The 14,661-nt window shown below is 37.8% G+C and overlaps 1 protein-coding gene across 1 annotated transcript in view; it reads right to left on the reverse strand.

Moving 5' to 3' along the window:
* The window catches only part of LOC114049470 (kinesin-like protein KIF28P), a 59,108-nt gene that overhangs the window by 36,118 nt on the left and 8,329 nt on the right, over nt 1–14,661 (reverse strand). The window contains 5 exon segments of the mRNA XM_027870710.1: nt 1,170–1,281; nt 2,612–2,766; nt 8,041–8,265; nt 10,991–11,026; nt 12,711–12,914. Coding sequence (XP_027726511.1) covers nt 1,170–1,281; nt 2,612–2,766; nt 8,041–8,265; nt 10,991–11,026; nt 12,711–12,914 — 732 coding nt within the window.

Consider the following 14,661-nt stretch of genomic DNA (forward strand, 5'->3'; position numbering starts at 1 on the left):
TTGGGATTCATGAGTTACCTTTGCTAAAGAAAAATTCACTAGCTGGTGGCCAATGTTTGGCAATAAGCCTTCTTAACTTAGACTGGCCTTTGGATGACAGACAGAGTCTATCTCTGGACTTGTATTTAAAGTTTTTCCAGCTTGCTAAGACCTGGTGCAGCTTATACTCCATTGGCATGGTCTTCTAGATCCCAGGGCTACCTCCTCTTCACTTTTGGAATGGACCTGGGTAGTGGGAGTCAGAGAAGCTATCACTTAAAATTTCATAGATCTTAGTAAAATTAATGAGAAAAAAATTATCAGGCCAAACTGCATAGTCAATAGTAATAGAATACAGAGATCAAGAGACTTTGAGCAACACAGAAGAATACCTTAGACCAGGAAATTTCTTTTCTAAAAAAAGAGACCCACATTTAGACTAAATTCCTCTTGTGGCAGAAGAGTCTTATGTTTCTCACATTTTGTCTTATGCATTCAAGGTAATTGGATGTAAAAAGCTTCAATTGAATGACCATTGTATTATTTTAGAACATGCAGAGCAACATTGATTTCAAATAATTTTAAAATTGCCTAAGAAATAAGAGAATTTTAGAATGAATAAAAGGTTTAGTCTTAGAGTGGAAATCATTCAAGTCAGATGAAATGATAAATAATCAATTTGCTTTTTTTTTAAATCTTGGGATATTTTTGGGGAAAAGAGCAAATGTTTAGTTTCAGTGACCTATCTTTCTCTCCTGGCCACATCAATAGACCAGCATTACCTGCATTTAGTAAGAGATCCAACTAAGAAACTCATGCCTCAACTCCCTTCTCTTTTTTATACCTCTGGTAACAAATTATGTTAGGACAGGAGCAACATCTTTTTATATAATAGGATGTAAGCTTCTTGAGAGAAATAATTGCTTCAGTTTTGTTTTTTCATCTCTAGTACCTAGAACAATGGCTTACACGTAAGAAGAACTTAATAATTTTGGGACTGAAACAATATTTTTGACATCCAGACAGTGGATAATGGGAAATGACTTTTCGAGTGAGACAAAGTAAAATTGTTTGTTCTATAAAAGGATTTTGCTATTAGAGCTGATAGACTGTTGTTTTCATTGCACATATGACCAATGTGACAAAGGGTAGTAAGAGACAAAATAGTTCAACAAAATACATTATTTTACCATAATAGTCTTACTGTTCCCACCCAAGGCTGACTGGAGGAGTCTGGTCAGAACAGAGTCTCTGTAAGGGATGTGCAGAACTCTTTTCCCCATGGCAACATCTGCAAGAGCACTACAATTAAAAGAACATACAATAGGAGAAAACAAAATAAATCTCTTCGTGAGTGACAAGGGAAAACATAATTGCCATCTGCCTTGGAGAGAAAAATCCAAGAAAAGTATGCAAGATGCATTGTTGTCATCAGATTCTTTTGATTAGTTGATTGGTTTTGCTCAATTTTTTTTCCTCCTTTAAAAAATAAATCTTTTTTATGACAGCTACCTGTTTGTTACCTGGGAACTTGTGTTGAATCAAAGATGGGAGACCAGTGTAGACTTAGTGTTTCTGGATTGCCCGTCACTGGCCAGATGAGCCAATCAGTATTGAATTCTCCAGCACATTCTAAGAGCCAATGAAAACAACTGCTGGAGGGCCTGAGGCTGAGTGACAGCTGAACCAGCCAATGACACTGGTGAACATAGAAAGATCCCTACGTTTTTATATACCCCATAATTTCTAATGCCCCATTAAATTAAAATTCCTGTTCATAGCCCTTCTTTAAATGGACAGTTGTCTGTTCAGAGAAAGTATATGAGTTGTCATTGTATATAGAAAGACATTGATTAACAAAATGGGCATTATTAAAAATGAAAACTGAAGAACAAAAGACCCACATCATCTGTTAATAACATTGTTAATGCCAACCTCCAGTACCCAAGATTGGCCCAAATGTTCTATGCTCCTTTTCATATACTCTGTGATCTGGCTACCTTGGTCTTCTTGCCCTGTGTACAACATTCCAATCTCCTGACTCTGTGTCATTATATAGGCTGGATTCCCCCCCCCCCCCCCCCCATGCCTGGAATGCTCTTTTTCCTTACCTCTACCTCTTGGCTCTCCTGGATTCCTCCAAGACTGAGCTCAAGTTTCACCTATGGGCGGCCTTTCTCTGTTTCCATCCTTCCCATCTCACTTTCCTCTGAGATTACCTTCCGTCTACTCTGTATATATCTTGTATGTACTTAGTTGATTGCATGTTCTCTCCCCCAATAGAATGTGAGTTCCTTGAAGGAGGGAACAATGTTTCTGCTTTTCTTTGTATTCCTAACATTCAACAGTGTACCTAGCACAGAATAAAGGTTTAATAAATACTTATTGATTGCCTGGTTCTCAGACATGCACCACAAATCTAAAGTGTGAAAAGCCAGTTTTTAGGTTGCTTTCCTAAAATATCAGTCTTCATTTGTATATTTTTTATAATTTGTTCATATTTTTTATAATACCTAATTCTAATGTTCAAAATAAATGGATTTAAAAAGTCTTAAAGAAAAAGCCACTTTGAATATCATCTAAAATTTATGTTACAAATGTTAGAAAGATGCTTCCTTCTTGATTCCATTACCTGATTACATTGCCCAGTGTGGTTAAACTCAAGGTAACACGTGACCCTTCTCTCAATCTGTCTCCTTCAGATGCAGAGGATTTTTGCCTTTCACTACCTGCCAAATCCACCAAATTAATAATGGATTGCTTGGTGAGGTCTCCATCAAGAAAAACCTATTTAAGAAAATGAAGCATCCATTACTTAAAAATTGTAGAAGGCCATGCATCCACCCACAAAAGCAGATCATTAAAAATATCCTTTCCAAATGAATCTTGCATCTGAAAGAAGAAAGGGAAATTGTTACTGTAGAAATCTCTTGATTAATATAGTAGAGATTATTAAAAATGAAAACTGAAGAATAAAGCAAAATGATAAATGCTTTCTACTCTGGAATTGACATTCTATAATATTTGATGGGAAAAACCACTGGGTTTTGAGACTAGAGGCTCTGATTAACTTCTCTAAGCTTCACATTGTTGAGGTCAGATTCAGGAGAGTGGTTTGGGCGTGAAAGAATTCACTTAGACATTTTCTTTAGCCATCAGGAGCTTTATTAATGTGAAAGCACATGGACCTGTACTGTATCAGTGAGGCTACAATTAAGATGGTTGGTATTTGGGGAAGCTAGGCTTGTATAGTAAAATTCTGACAGAAAGCCTGTAGCTGCTTCAGATGAGGATGAAGCTTTATGGTGGTTCAAGATAAGGACAGGATAAGGAAGATGGGGGGAATTTTATGATGATAAAAGAAACCAAAAGGAGATTGAGAAGAGATAATTTAAGAAATATTGGACTACCTAAAAACCATGTTCAAAGAAAGACACTAGACATCATTTTTTCAAAAAATCATAAAGGAAGATTGCCCCAATATCTTAGATCCATCTTATCATTATTAGGGCAGTTAGAAGGAGTCTGCATAGACAGAGGGCATGGGTGTGAGAGATGAGGGAGACAAGGAATTTTATGGTCCAGGATAAGGGAAGCAGAAGGAATTTTTTTTTTGGGTAATTTTATGGTACAAGGTAAGGAGAAGTTTTATGATGTTTGAAGATAAGGGGAAAAGGACTTTTAAGATGTTCTCAAGTTACAGAATGAGCTCAGGAAGTACTGGAAAAGCGGCCCTTAATATTCTCTTTAACCCCTAGGGTACCATATGCTGTATCTTCATCAACATTAGTCTTTAAAACCACAAACTAGGCATGGCCTCCCTCACAGGTGTTCCTAACCTGAGGACTGCACACTGGTTTTCGGCTTTTTGAAAAATGTCTGTCAAGATAATTGCTTTCTTTTGTAATTATGTGTATTTTATTTTATGTACTTAAAAACATTATTCTGATTAGGAGTCCATTGGTTTTATTAGACTGCCAACAAATGCCCTTGATTTAAACTCATTTTTTAGGCTGAAGAGTGGCAAGGATAAGAGATGTTCAAAGAGAGATCTGAAACATTTTTCTGACTCATGTGACTTCAGCTTAGTCAGGAGAAGACGATAATTCAGTTCAACTTCTACAAAGTCACCAAGGCTTCAGACCTTCTTTCCACACAATGAACACAGGTATCATTCCATTCAGCCCTTCCCCATTCTCTTCCTTCAACCCCTTTCTAGCCCCCTACCAATGTAAGCACGTTTTGCAATCAGCTTTCCCCGCCCCCATCTCTACCACTTTATCTCTTAGTAATAGGTATGATACTTCTTCATTAGCTTTTCCTTTTGTTCTCCTGACCAATTCATCCAGGTTTCAGTTAACCTAGACTAGAATGTTGGTGGATTCCCTACAAAACAAGGGGTGGGAAGGGAATGGAAGAACAATTCTCAAAACACCTTTAAGCCATCAAGTTCATTTTCAGACTCTGCATCTCAGGACCTGAGCTGGCTCTTGCCCAGGTCTACCTTTTAACCATTTAGTCTCTTGGCTACTATAATAATGAGAGCAGCTCATGTTTAAATATCATTTTAAAGTTTACTAAATTCTTTACACACAAGTACCCTGTGAGGTGAAGCATTATTATCTCCTTTTACAGATGATGAAACTGAAGTGAAGTAAAGCTAAGTAAGTTATTAAGTATCTGAGCCAGGAATTGAACCCACATCTACTAAGGGAGGCCTTAGGACTCTCCATACCACTACATTGTTTAATATTCCTGTTTACTCATCTGAACATGAGAATACTAATTCTCATGTTATCTACTTACATACTCACAGGGTTATTGAGAGTATTTTATTCACTTAAAAGCATTATATAAAAGGGAGCTATGATTTTTCAAAGCCATTTTCCAGGAATACATTAGATTCTATTGGTTTCTTTAGTATATTTTTCAGCAAATAGGAATGCATAAATAGAGAACTCTTGCTAAATATCCAGATTAAGTTATAAGTAAGCAGAAAATGGTGCCAAATCTGTCTCCTGCACTTTTCTCCAAAATAACATGTAGCTTTTTTGTTCATTACTTCTTTTTGGAATAGGATTCCTAATCTGGGATCTATGGACTATCTGTAAATTTCAGGGAGGTTGTTAATGTGGCTGGGGAAAAATTGCACCTCTATTTTCACTAACTATGAACTGAAATTTAGTATTTCTTTCAATTATTTAAAAACATTATTCTGAGAAGGGGTCCATAGGTTCTATCAGACTGCCAAGGGGTCTATGATACAACAAAGGTTAAGAACTCCTTAGAGTTTTAGAGAGAAGATTGCTCACACCCTTGTCCCAAATATCAAGGTGGAAAAAAGATGTGGTAACGAGGTAAACTGAAGTAATAAGTAGAACAGTAAATTATCCCAACATAACTGACTCACACCCATGCCGTATGTCTACGAAGACTCCGTCTAACTGCCCTAATAACGATAAGGTGGATCTAAGATATTGGGGCTATGTTTTTTTGAAATATGATGTCTAGGGCCTTTCTCTGAACATGGCTTTTAGCTAGTCCAATATTTTTTAAATTATCTCTTCTCAGTCTCTTTTCCAGGTCAGTTGTTTTTGTTTTTGTTTTTTTTCTAATGAGATAGTTCACATTTTCTATTTTTTTTCCCATTCTTTTGACTTTGTTTTATTGTTTCTTGATATGGAGTCATTAGTTTCTACTCACCCAATTCTACTTTATCTATCTATCTATCTATCTATCTATCTAGTTGTGAAGCAATTGGGGTTAAGTGACTTGCCCAGGGTCACACAGCTGCTAAGTGTCAATGTCAAGTGTCTGATCTGAGACCAGATTTGAACTCAGGTCCTTCTGATTCCAGGGCTGATGCTCTATCCACTGCACCACCTAGCTGCCCCCCAATTCTACTTTTTAAGGAATTATATTCTTCAGTGAATTTCTGTACCTTCTTCTCCATTTGGCCTATTCTGCTCTTTAAGGAGGTCTTTTCTTCAGTAATTTTTTCTGTGGTACTTTTATCATTAGGCCAATTCTGTTTTTTAAGGTTTTATTTTCTTCAGCATATTTTTCTGCCTCTTTTTACCAAGTTGTTAATTCCCTTTCCATAATTTTCTTGCATTACTCTCATTTCTTTTCCCAATTTTCCCTCTACCACTCTTATCTTATCACTTTCTTTAACTCTTCTAGGAATTCTTGTTAGACTTAGGTCCAATTAGCATTCTTCTTGAGGCTTTGCTTATAGCTGTTTTCACATTGTTGTCTTCTTTTGAGTCTATGTCTCAGTCTTCCCTGCCACCATAATAGCTTTTTATGGTCAATTTTTTGTTTGTTTGTTTGTTTGATCTTTTTTTCCAGTCTATTTTTCTACTTTGAACATTATGTTGAAATTTGGCTCTACTCACCTGGGAGTAGGGAGGCACTGTCACAAGCTTATGATTTCATCAAGTTGCTGTTTTCAGAACTAGTTCGTAGGGTCTGCAGGCTTTCAGTGTTTCCAACAGGGTGTGATCAGGGGAGAAGTATAGTCACTGCTCTCCTGCTCTGTCTCTGGTCTTTACCCAAGAAGCAGCCACAAGCAATAGCTCTCCTCCTGGCCCTAGAACTATGACCAAGTTCCCTGTTCTGCCGAAGCCACAAGGGTTGGTGCTCCTTCCTGTCTTAGAACTGTGACCAGAGCTCCTGCTCCCCCGTGACTGATCACAAACGCTCCTCTGTACCTTGGAACTGTGCCCCAGAACTGCTTATGGGCGATAGAGTTGCCAGTTAGTGCCAGCCACACCCAGTGCCAACCAAAGGCCCCTGGCAATCTCTTTCTGACCCGTTGTCCAATCCCCTTACCATCTCGAGGCTGAGAGCTCATGAGGCTGCTGCCAGTAGTGCCGAGGCTGCCGTCTCCAAGGCCCACTGCTTATGCTGCTGTTGAGCTTCCAACTGGGCCCCTACCCTGGTGTCACAGACCTCTCTTACCAACCTCCTAAGTTGTTTTAGGCTGGAAAAATGTCTCACTCTGACCTTTTTTTGGCTCTGCTGCTCCAAAATTTGATTTGAGGAGTTATTTTAAAGTTGTTCGGAGGGGAATGTCGGGAGAATTCGTCTGTGCTGCTACCTGTATTCCGCCATCTTAGCTCCCTCCCTTCCTTTATTTCAACCAATAGTAAATTACAAAAGTATACGGTGGCATGTATCATCAATGACTATCACTTTTTCATTCAACTCATTTCATGAAGCATATTTTGTTTTTGGTTTATCTTGGTTTGTTGTATGAGAAACAAAACTTAACAGCAAACATTTTCTTTAAGAATTACTTTTGCCAAAAAAAAAAAATTAATCACTCTGAAACCACTGGTAATGGGCTCCTTTGATCTTAGTAAGGCCTGTCCTTAGAGAACAAACTAATAGTCTGCTACCAGTCCCATACTCTGAGCTTTTCCTATGGGGCTAGGAGGTCCTAGGACTTGGTATTCTGCTGGCTTACATTTTGAGAATCCAGGGTGAACATTAGGACTTTAGTACAGGCACAAATGCTTAACACTAAAAACATCCTAAATATAATAGTTTTTTGATGATTTAGAAGGATTTTAAAAAATTTTTCTCATGGTGATTATATTTGAACAATAGTTATCACTAGAAGTGCAGAGGTGTTAGCAGAGTGACTTTAAATTGTTAAAAGCTGGTTTATTTCAGCATTCTAATTCAGACTAATTCTTAGTATTTTGTACTATGCTACCAGTATGACTTAGAACCTCTTTCCAGAACACAGTATGTATATGGGGAAACATAATCTCCAATTCCAGGTATACTGCCTTAGTGCTGGGATATATCCATGACCCTCCCCCTTACTGAATCACCATGGTGAGGCTCACTTAGTCTTAAGGAACATAGTGAAGAGGGAAGAGTAGACTTCTCTTTTTCATCTTGCTTTATCCCCACATTCTTTGGTCTGAAATATGGACACCTTACGTATTGGTCAAGCCTGTCTGGGCACCAAGCTGATATAATCACTTTCAAGGTATTTCACTTAATGCCTCTTGGTTATAGATGGAAACAACAACATCAGAGTCATACCTGTTTAAATTGAATGGTGATGACCATATGGGACCGGCTGCTGGTGGCATTCATGCTTGTTGCTGCAGTAGTTCTGGCTTTAATGCCTTGTTCCATTAGCCTCTCAATTTGTGCGTAGCTGTCACAAGGTACAGAAGTCAAACCATCTACATAAAAGCCTTGGTGCTGATCTTCTCTTACCTTAAGCCCTCCAGGCTTCTTGGTTTTAGAGAGCAAATCCCTAACCTACAGGAAAAACAAGGACAAAGGGTTACTTAAGTCTTTGTGTGGAGTTTCTGGGTATAAAAGAATTATAGAATTTTTTAGAGAAATAATTTTATTACTTTCAAATACTTTAAGTAGTTGAAATTAAGCTAACAAATTGGAAGACTTGGATTTTAATCTAGTATCTGCAACTAACTAGCTATATAACTTTGAGTAAGTCAACTTTTAGGGGCCTCAGTTTCCTCATAGGTAAATAAGTGAGTGGGATTAGAGTTTTTCAAAGATTCCCAACATTCCTAAGCTCTTACATTAGGATTTTTTTTTTTTTAAGGAAAAGCATGTGATGAGAAACAGTTACCAGGCTAGTCAACAGATGCAAATCATCATTTGTTGTGTCTTTCATTTCCAAAGAGGACCAATGACATCATGGATGATGTTCCAACTGGCTTGGGAACTAGATTTAAGTGAGGCAGAGCTTCGTGAAGTTATCAGCCTCACTCTCCCAGAGTCACCGAAATCCTGTTGCAGGACAAAAGTCAAGACGACAAGAGATGGCCCAGGATTCACTGGATGACCTTGGAGACTGATGTCTGACCAAGCTCTAAGTGTTTCCACAGTGCCTGCTTCAGCCTTCTTTGTGGCCACTGGAACACACTGTTCTCACGCACCCATTTGGCTGGGGAAGTCCTCATATGTATGGGTAGGAACCCCCCCAACTCACTGAAGGGTTTGAGACTCTTTGGTTACCTGAACCTGGTTTAGCCTGTCTGCTGAGAGGGTTTTACTTTGAGGTGGCCGCTGCACATGCTACAGCTTCTTGGAGTCACAGATGAGAGAGTTGGGTGAAGGTAGACACCAAAGGTAAATGAATAGCCCTAAGAAGGGCTCAGCAAGCCCTCATATCAGAGGTGCTAGTCCTCCCTGAACACCCCATACACTTCAATATGCTTCTTCCTTCCTTAATCTGAGCTACATTGTGGCCATAGCCAAACTTACCTGCTTGCATAAATGAATAGGTAACCTATCATAAGGAAATGATAGGCTGGTGTGGCAAGTACAGAATTCAGAAGGGAAATACTAATGCCTGAATAAATCAGTTTTTTATTGAGTACCACTGATAATCAGAAGTTTGTATCAGATGTTGTATGGCTTTAAGTCATGGAACACTACAGTACAATCTCTAAAGAAATAAAGTTGAAGTCATCTGAAGGGCAATGGAAAGGCACATGGTAGGCATGAGGGGTTTGCCACAAATTACAAATGACAGACTATCAGGAAGTAATATAAAAGATATCATTGTCAAAGAAATATTTAATTGAGTCAGATGGACTGGACATATGTTTGATTGGTGACACAGTATCAAAGAGAACTAGAGGAAGATCTAATATCACGATGGATACACCCATGGAGGAGCTGGAGAAAGACATGGACCTGCACAGGATACTCAGGTATATATGGGTGGGGATCTACATCGTTGGAGGAAATAGCTAAATCGATGAGATAGGGACACAAACTTAGGAACTTGAGAGATCCTTGATTTCACTGGTATGAGTTCTTCCACTGATGGAGACTGAAACCTCTCAACACCCCTCATCTTCTGTGATTCTTGTCTATGTAGCAGTCTATGGAAAAGTCCAGGAAATGGTGTGGTGGGCCTGGGACCAGGCAAGATGAGGTACAAGCTCACAGAACAGAGCCCAGAGTGATAGGGTAGGATCTTAAGTACTAGGTGAGATAAGAACTTCTATCATACTTACTGAAGTATTTTCCCGATATCAAGGAAATTGTGTTGGACAATACTGATTAAAGGAATTATAATAAAGATATCACAAAAAATAAAGAATACATATGATATAAAATAAAAAACATAAAATGTAAAAAAAAAAAAAAAAAAAAAGCTTGTATAGTCTGATTGCCCCAACCAATAGTACAGGGGATAAAGAAAAGAAAGCCCAGAATAGAGCCTTGAGAGATAACCTCAGTTAGCAAATCCCCATATAAAGACTTATATTTTTAGCAACAATATTCTTTTGGTGATGCTATATGGCTGTAAGTCAGAGAAATTCAGTCTCTAAAGAATTAAACTCGATGGACGATGAAATGACAATGGGGAGGTAAATGATGAACAAAAGCAGACTTCAACCATTAAGAATGGTGTGAGAAACATGATATAAAGTTTGAGATGTGTACAAGCAGAAAAAAATGTTAGGCTAGTTATGTGGTAAGAATGAGAGATGACCAGTTGTCAGCCCATGTGCACCACTTATATCCCCTCTAAACACTAGGTGTAATTAAACATTGCAAGACTCAAAGAAGAGTTGTACAAGATAAGAGTGATGGATGGGTTGTGATCTACATCATTGGAAGGGGTATCCACATCACTGATATCCCAAATCCACTGAAGTATCCAACAATAGAAAGTAGTAAAGGGAAAACAATATAGTAACATAGGATGCTAGAATTAGAAGAAGCTCAGAAATTATTTTTTCCCAGCTCTTAAAATTTATAGATGGGAAAATTGAGCCCAGAAGGATTTGTCATTACCAGGTCATACGTGATTTATGTAAGAAAAAAAAAGAAAAGAAAACTGGAAAAATACTGATCATTTAATCAGTCAGAGCAACTGCTATGTGCAAGCAAAGTACTGTTCTAGATAAAAATGATTAAGATATGGTTTCTGCCACTAAGGAAGTTATAGTCTGGAAAGTGGTAATCAGAAAGTATTGGAAAATGCACTTATTTTTACCTGTTCATTGTAAATTTCCAGCATACTGAATGTCACCTGTCAAGACAAAAGTATAAAGAAAGTAAACATTGTTTTGAATGATTCTCTCTAAAGTTATCTTTGAAATACAGGTAATCATTTCAGAATAAACATGAAATGGAGGCAATGGACACCATCCTTAAATTAAAGTCATCTTGCTTTAGTTCTTTAAACAAACTGGCTAGTCATTTCTTTCACACAGGATTAAAGGGCTTATACCTAGAAGATAATTCAGCAATCATCTTGTCTTACTTTACAAATTATGAAGAAAATGAGACATGGAGAGATCAAGTGTCTTGCTCAAAAAATAAAAGTAGGAGAGTCGGGACATTAATACAGTTCTTTTGACTTGAATTTCTGCTTACCACACAGTTCCTCCCACAGCTCACTGATGGATGATTTATCTTTCTTTGACCTTCCACAGGGGAAGTATAAACTCTGATTTGAATGGTTAAACTTGAAGGGAAAAAAAAAACAACTGCATTTCTTAGTCTCCTCATCACCAACCTCAATCCTGGTTGCTGTGAGGAAGAAGTAGAAATAGCTGATTGCACTGGTCAGTTGACTTCTGTTTCCAAAATATCACCAAACATCCATTTATAGCAGGGTCTAAAATAAAGCCTTATACTTTAAAGTCATGCATACTAGTTAGGGTGAGAAATTGGATTGCTGTGCTTTGGATAAAAAGAAAAACAATCTTTACTTTGCCAATGACCAGCACTGTAACCTTGAGGAAGTTATTTGACTTTCCTGGTCCTCACTTTCCTCACCTGTAAAATAAAGGCCTGAGTATGGTGGATGGAGCACTGGCTTTGTAGTCAGGAAGAACTGGTTCTGAATCCCACCTCAGACACCTGTTAGCTATGTGACCCTGGACAAGTTACTTAGCCCCTTTGTAATCTGTAAAATGAAGGGTTAGGTCTGATGGCCTCAGAAGACCCTTCCAGTTGTGATCCCATGAACACGTATGACAATGAAGTGGATGAGTCTTACCCAAGCATTAAGGGGAATCAGAGAAGATTGGAAAAGAGAATTAAAAAAAATATCATTTATAAGAAGCATACCTGAAACCAAGATTGACAGAGTTAAAATGAAGGGCTGTACAAAATTTATTATGTTTTTAGAAACTTCAAAAGACAAGGGTAGCAATCATGACAACAAGGCAAAAGCAAAAACAGACAAGAGTGAAAGAGGGAAACTACATTATACTTAAAGATAGATAAAATAATATCAATACTTTATATATATATATTCACTACATGGCAAGGCATCAAAGTATTGCAGAAAAAGTCAATTGAATGACAAGGAGAAATAAGAGAGCAAAACTATAATAATAATCGTGAAGCCCAATGTGTGCCTTTTTCAGACAAATCTAACACAAATAATACAATTAAGTAACTGGAAAAATGTAGAAAAATAGGATGTAATAGATCTCTGATGATTACTGAAGATGGTTGGTTCTGTGCAAAATCACTTTTTATAACTTCTAATGGTTTGCATGCAGAGACAAAAAAATCAACTTTGTGCTTAACAATTTGATTTACAGTCATACTTAAATAGTTGGTCTAGTTGACATGTAAAATTGGTTTTTACCTGAAACACAAAAATGGTCATCATTTATCATTTGGGAGATTTTCACATAAAATAAAATTCCACTGAACCAGAAACCTAGAACTACTGACACTGGTAGAATAAATCTTACCTGATACTGCTGGTTTTTCTCTTTGTTTTCAGTGGCTTTAAAGAGTTCTTCACACACATTTGGGATTACGCCCTTGTCTGCACCATAACCAATCATGGAGTAGCTTTTCCCAGAACCAGTCTGACCATAGGCCAGGAGGGTGGCATTATAACCCTGCCAAGCACTGTCCAAAACTCCTTGACCAAGGTCACGAAAAACATCTCTCTACAAAGATCACAGTTGGGAAAGCTTAGCAAATGGAGAATGACAAAAAGAAGCATTAATAAGCACCTATCAGGTACTGGGCACTGTGCTAGGAGATGGGAATACAAAGAAAAAATATAAATGGTTCTTGGTTCCAAGGACATGAAACCGTTAGGCAAAACAACGATATATAAAACAACAATATTTAAATAATTTTTACATAGGAAAATAATAATAGCTAGCACTTATATAGTACTTTAAGGTTTACAAAGTGCTCTGCATATATTATCTCATTTGATCCTTTGAACATACTTTGTAAATGATTTTTGTAAATACAAACCGTATATGAAATAATTTCAGTGGGGGCATTTGCAATCTGGGGGAGGCGGTTTGGGAAATATATGATGTAAGGAGAGAGGACAAACCCAGCTTTGAAGGAATCCAAGCATTCGGAGCTGCAGAAGTGAGGATGGCATGTAAATGCACAGACACAAGATAGAGTATCACGAGTGAGAAGCCAGAAGTAGGGTAGTTTGGCTGAAACAAAGAGTGCGCAAAGGGGATAATATATATGAGTGGACAAGCCGCCTGGAGCCAGGCTGTGAAGGGCTTCATATGCTAAACAAAGGAGTTAGAATGTTCTCTTCTGGGAAGCTGGATAGAGTGCTGAATGGGGAATCAAGAATTCCTGAATTTGAATTCTGCCTCACAGACCTACTAGCTGTGTGGTATGGTTGCCACTGTTGTGTTAATTAGTCATGTTCTACTCTCCCTGACTCCATTTGGGGTTTTCTTGACAGAGATACTGGAGTGGTTTGCCATTTCCTTCTCTAGCTTATTTTACAGATGAGGAAACTGAGGCAAAACACTGAGTGACTTGCCCAGGGTCACACAGGTAGTAAGTATCTGGGGTCAAATTTGAACTCAGATCCTCCTGACTTCAGGGCCGGTAAAATGACCATGTCTTTTTCAGACTAATTGTCATCTAGTCATGTAGCCACCCTGTACTTGCAAAAATGATTTTTTTCAGCCCAAGTTTAAGACTTTACATTTACCCCTGATGAATTTCATCTTCACAATCTTTTCAAATTGTGTCACTCAGTGGGATAGATTGACTTCCTAGATTCTGTCATTAGAAAATTTGATACATGTTATTTATGCCTTCTTCCAAGTCACTGTTAAAAATATTAACCAACACTGGGCTGTTGCAGATCTGTGAGCCACTCAGCTGCAGAACTCCTGCCAGGCTAAAATGGAAACATTAACCAATCAATTACTCTCAGTTTAACCATTTGACTGAATCTACCTACTCAGTATATTATCACACAGTATGTATTTTTTCCACAAGAAAATGATACCTTCTCAAATGGTTTGCTAAAATTTAGATAAACTATACCTACAATATTTCTTTGAACTTTGGTAACCTTGTCAAAAAAGGGGAAAAGGTTAGTTTGGCATGACCTTTTCTTGATGATATCATATTGCATCCTTTGAAAAAAGTGATTCATTCTAGAATTTCCCCAGGAGCAGAAATTGTACTTGGCAGTTCTTTCAATACTCAAAGATGTAGTTTATCTGTGTCTGGTGCATTGAATTCATCAAGGGAAATTGGGTACTCCCCTCATGATTTTCCTTACTTATTGTGCATATTAACTCTCCGTTAGTAATTTTTGTTTTCTCTTTTTTTGTTAGGCAATGAGGTTAAGTGACTTGCCTAGGGTCACACAGCTAGTAAGTGTTACGTGTCTGAGTCTGGATTTGAACTCAG

The sequence above is a fragment of the Vombatus ursinus genome, unplaced genomic scaffold, assembly GCF_900497805.2.
Source record: "Vombatus ursinus unplaced genomic scaffold, bare-nosed wombat genome assembly UNPS02014798.1, whole genome shotgun sequence".
NCBI lineage: Eukaryota > Metazoa > Chordata > Mammalia > Diprotodontia > Vombatidae > Vombatus > Vombatus ursinus.